Raw genomic sequence first — 4,406 nt, 5'->3', positions numbered from 1 at the left:
CAGCTTTAGTAAGCCACAGAGAGAATGTCTTGTCACGCAACATAGTTCCTGCCTGCCTAAGCACTTGCTGTCTTTAAAAACATGGTGAATTATTCAAATGGGATGCAGTTCTGTGTACTGCCTCTCTACTGTGTGGGCACATGCATGAATAAACAAAAGTATTGAGATTAAAGTAAACCCAAAAGCTCACACAGGATGAAGTCTCATGTAAACCATAGACTCACCTCAGACTCTCTTGTTGTGAAAATACTGTAGATGAAGACAAATACAAATAATACATGTCGAAAGGACAATTAAACAATTAAAGCCAGCACACAAAAGGAGACATGCAGATATACTCTATAATTAGTATTTAGGCTGTGTATGGAATAAAATACTGTCTGTAAGTGTTTACAAATGGAATCTGGAATCTGAAATGGAGCCTGATCTTTTTGTAAGTGTGTAACTGGATATTTAAATTAGTTTCTGTTGTTTTTTTTTTAAATATATGGACCAGTTGTCATTTTAGTAGACTTTTCAAATGTCAGATTGGATGCAATGTATCCTCCCCCCTCACAGGACACTGTTGGAGGGAGGTTTGATGCCACGCAAGCCTTTGTTGGTGAGATGACTCAATTTAACATCTGGGACCGGGTCCTGAAAGCCCAGGATATCATGAGCATGGCAAATTGCTCCTCCAACATGCCCGGCAACGTCATCCCCTGGGTCGACAACAATGTAGATGTGTTCGGAGGAGCGACAAAGTGGGCCTTGGAAATGTGCGAGGATCGACTGTACGACTCCTAACCGTGGAGACCATCTTCCTTGAAGTTTGCCCCTGCATGGATTTCCCAAGATCAATTCCTGAAGTTTGGGAAAGGAATGAGGCAATGGGACTGTGGCGCGGTTGTGGTGTTATATTGCTCAAACCTCTACTGTGTGATCAAATACAGTTGTCCTTGGTTAACTCGACACCTCACGGGGATGCCATTTAGTGTTGGCTTATCCAAGGTGTCACGTTAACCATGGGTGCACATGAGCCATGGCATTGACATGCATATAATTGTCAGAACTCACATGTTTACAGTATTACAATATGTACAAGTTTATTTTGTTAAATGTTCTTATGAAAAGAACTGCAGTGAATGAATCAATTACAGGATACAGTACTGTACAAACTCGGTACAACTCGTACAGTTCGATTGAAATAAGAATTAATAAAATAACTACAGCGTTATTTTTATGAAAACAATCCAACCACAAACTGTTGACTATACTTTTAGGTATTGCCTTGTACTGTCTAATCTGACAGCTTAAATAGCAAAAGTTAATTAACTCGGTGAACAAAAACAATAATAAACAACTTACACTTTCACACAGAAATCAAGCACTGTCGATTGTTTGTCATGCAACAACACGCGTTTTGAAAGTTCTGCTGACAAGCGTGTCACCCCGAATAACCTGAGCTTTAAAACCAATTGAACGAGACCAAATTTTTCACTTCTCACTTTTCACTTTCATAACCTGTAACCAGCTGCACTTGGAAGTTTCAAAATGAATGAATGAATGATGCATTTCCAGTCAGACACATGAAACGACAATGTTGAGTAATCCACTAGTCTTTTTAGTAGTTTGTATCCCTTCGGTACCGGTAATAAGTGTCGAGTTATGAGTAAAGTGTGGTTTTGAAATAACATTTTAAAGAGGCAGGATGAGTATATTTTGTAGGGAGAAAATTCAGGACCAAGCGAAGGTGTTGAGTTATCCACCAGTCGAGTTCGTCGAGGGTGACTGTACATTAAAACAGGAATCAACCATAAGCACAGAATTTCCTGTGTACAAGCTTTCAATATTCAAAAGATTTATGTAATCTTTCATTTTAAGGATTTCAATGCTCCAATCAAAACAGCATTGTTTGTTATACTTGTGCACAATTACCCATAAGATGCACACTTGTTCATACTTCAGTTGAGAACAATTCTAACCACTAGTCTCCTTTAGATAGTCAGACAGTGACATGACTAGAGAGACTAGACTTTGCCCTCAGTGACATTCACACAACTGAAGTGTGAACCATCCTTTAAGCTAAGGGTTGGAATGTTGCTGCACTTATACAGGCACCCAAATCTGCATTCTATCCACCATTCATTTATTTCAGTGGAGTTGGTGTAAGTATTTATGTAACCTCCAACTGGACAGTAATAAGACTGCACACCATCACCATCTTTTGGCTATTCAACACATTACAACATATGGTGGAAGTATCCAATCCAGATCCTGTCTCAGGGGGGTATTTATCTAATGTATCTGAGAAGCATATCTCAGCTTCACATTTCAACATCTGGGTAGTCTTTTAGTGAATAATAAGACTTATTACAAAAATAATTCTTCTGGAGAAAAGCATGTACTAACATTTCCCTAATAATTAAATATATATATATATATATATATACTGTGTGTTGTGGTATATATATATAATATATACACACACAGTGTATATATATTTTTTTCTTCTGGCAGTATATTTTTTTGGTGGGGGGTTCTGTCAGTCTATGTATATAAAAAAAAGCTATGCCATATTTAAATACTGTAATATTTATTAAATACTTTCAGATACACTTTTAGGAATTGCCAGATGGAGACCATTTTATTTATGTAGATAATATTTTAGCTTTGAAAGAAAAGAAGGGAAAAAAAGACTAATGTATATTTATATTCTACTTGAGCTAATTTGGTTTCACATGGAATGCCTGTTTTTAAATAGCAATTCCAGAGACATGCTTTTCATTCCTTTCTGAATGGCCTTTCTCAAGTACTAAGTGCCAAAGCATAATTTAAAGATCTGTGAATTACTTATATAATTACTATAAATTGTAAATACTCATTCTGCTTTATGGTTTCCTAAATGAGTGTGTGTTTGCTTTTTGTAATTGTACCGTAATTTAGGATTATGATATTCATCATGAGCTTAGTTGGTTAAGGTTTTATGGCTGCTAATATTACCCATTCATGATTAAGGCTTTGCTTATTTTTTATACAAAAGAATAAAAAAAACCCAACAATGCAGATGAGTAAGGAGGCCTACATTTATAGTCAGCATGTCAGAAGAGCCGGAATATTGCTGCTGATGTCACTTTAAGATGTTCTTTTTTACCTTTGATTCCAATGGGATTTTTACTTACTGTAGATTGTAACTGCGCTATTGTGTTTGAAGAGATTATAAAACTTGTTCACACCCCCTTACTTATAATATATGAAAACTGAAATTATTGCTTCTACTGACTTTATTAATTAATAAACCATATGTGATCATAATATAGGTGTTGGCATATTATTATTTATTCACACCTAATAATTTACTCCTAAAGGATGGTAAAGGTCCTTCTGGTCTGACTATACTTCAGAGACAGTCACAGTCGAGCATAAAAGGACAGTAAAAAAACAAACAGGTTTTCACGATTAAAACATATCTAGGCTGAATTAAAAATATTGGGGGCAGCCAGTCATATTTACCCACAATTTGGCTGAATCATAAAAGAAACAGCTCAGCAATTTAGCAAAGCTGTAGTTTACCAGCAAACATACATCCCAATGTTCTATATCACAAATTCCCCTTTCTCTGTCTTTTATGAGGATACCAACAGTATAAACAGGATTTCTGCTTCTTATCCCTCTCCCCTTCACAATGTTCCAGCACCCAAGTACTCTGAAAATGTCCCCTCAAATTACAATCATCCAATTAAAAAGGACTACCTCCAATCAATCGATTATTGTCAGGGGGATGAGTGCAAACAAAGTGTCAATAAAATTAAACATATCACGTAAATAAAGAAAACAAGTGAATTTATTACACAAGCAAGAATTATTAAGATAGTGATATGACAGGGCTGCTATAAGTGATCTGAGTACCATTGTATACCATTCTACAAATATTAGTCTCAAATCCATTGTGTGGCAATTACTGACTGAACTATGGGCTACTAATGGTTCCGCTGTGGTTTATTCAGGTTAAAATACACCTTAAGTGTGGGTGTGCAGAACCCTTTTTAAAGTGGTGAAAGAAAAAATAGCCTTCATTAATTATCCTCACAAAGTCAAGCAGACAAATATTTTGACACAGAAATCTTAAATCCCAAGAGGAACACACTACATTTATATTATACTAATTTATCTTAACCCCCCCCCCCCCCCCCCCCCCCCCGGTTAAGATTCATATCTCATTCACAGAGTCACCGTGTTACAAAACAGGCTCAAAACAATTCTGTGACTGAACAAAAACACTGACAACCACAAAAATTAGTAAAAAACAGTCCAATGCCAAAGGAAAAAAGGGCTTGCATTCCTTTGAATGACAGCAGTCTGTCCCCTGTTTCTATTCATTGTACTATCAAGATGGAACTGTGGATGAATAGATCATGCTTTGCCCT

At 36.4% G+C, this 4,406-nt stretch overlaps 1 protein-coding gene across 1 annotated transcript in view; it reads left to right on the top strand.

Moving 5' to 3' along the window:
* LOC121300996 (neuronal pentraxin-2-like) overlaps positions 1-1,125 on the top strand; it is a 6,305-nt gene extending 5,180 nt beyond the window's left edge. The window contains exon 5 of the mRNA XM_041230053.1: positions 559-1,125. Coding sequence (XP_041085987.1) covers positions 559-786 — 228 coding nt within the window. The 3' untranslated portion in view covers positions 787-1,125. The remainder of the gene's footprint in view (positions 1-558) is intronic.
* Positions 1,126-4,406: the final 3,281 nt, after the last annotated feature.

Source organism: Polyodon spathula, chromosome 26 (genome assembly GCF_017654505.1).
Source record: "Polyodon spathula isolate WHYD16114869_AA chromosome 26, ASM1765450v1, whole genome shotgun sequence".
NCBI lineage: Eukaryota > Metazoa > Chordata > Actinopteri > Acipenseriformes > Polyodontidae > Polyodon > Polyodon spathula.
The sequence above is the reverse complement of the archived record's forward strand: the minus strand, read 5'-3'. Positions and strand labels throughout refer to the sequence as shown.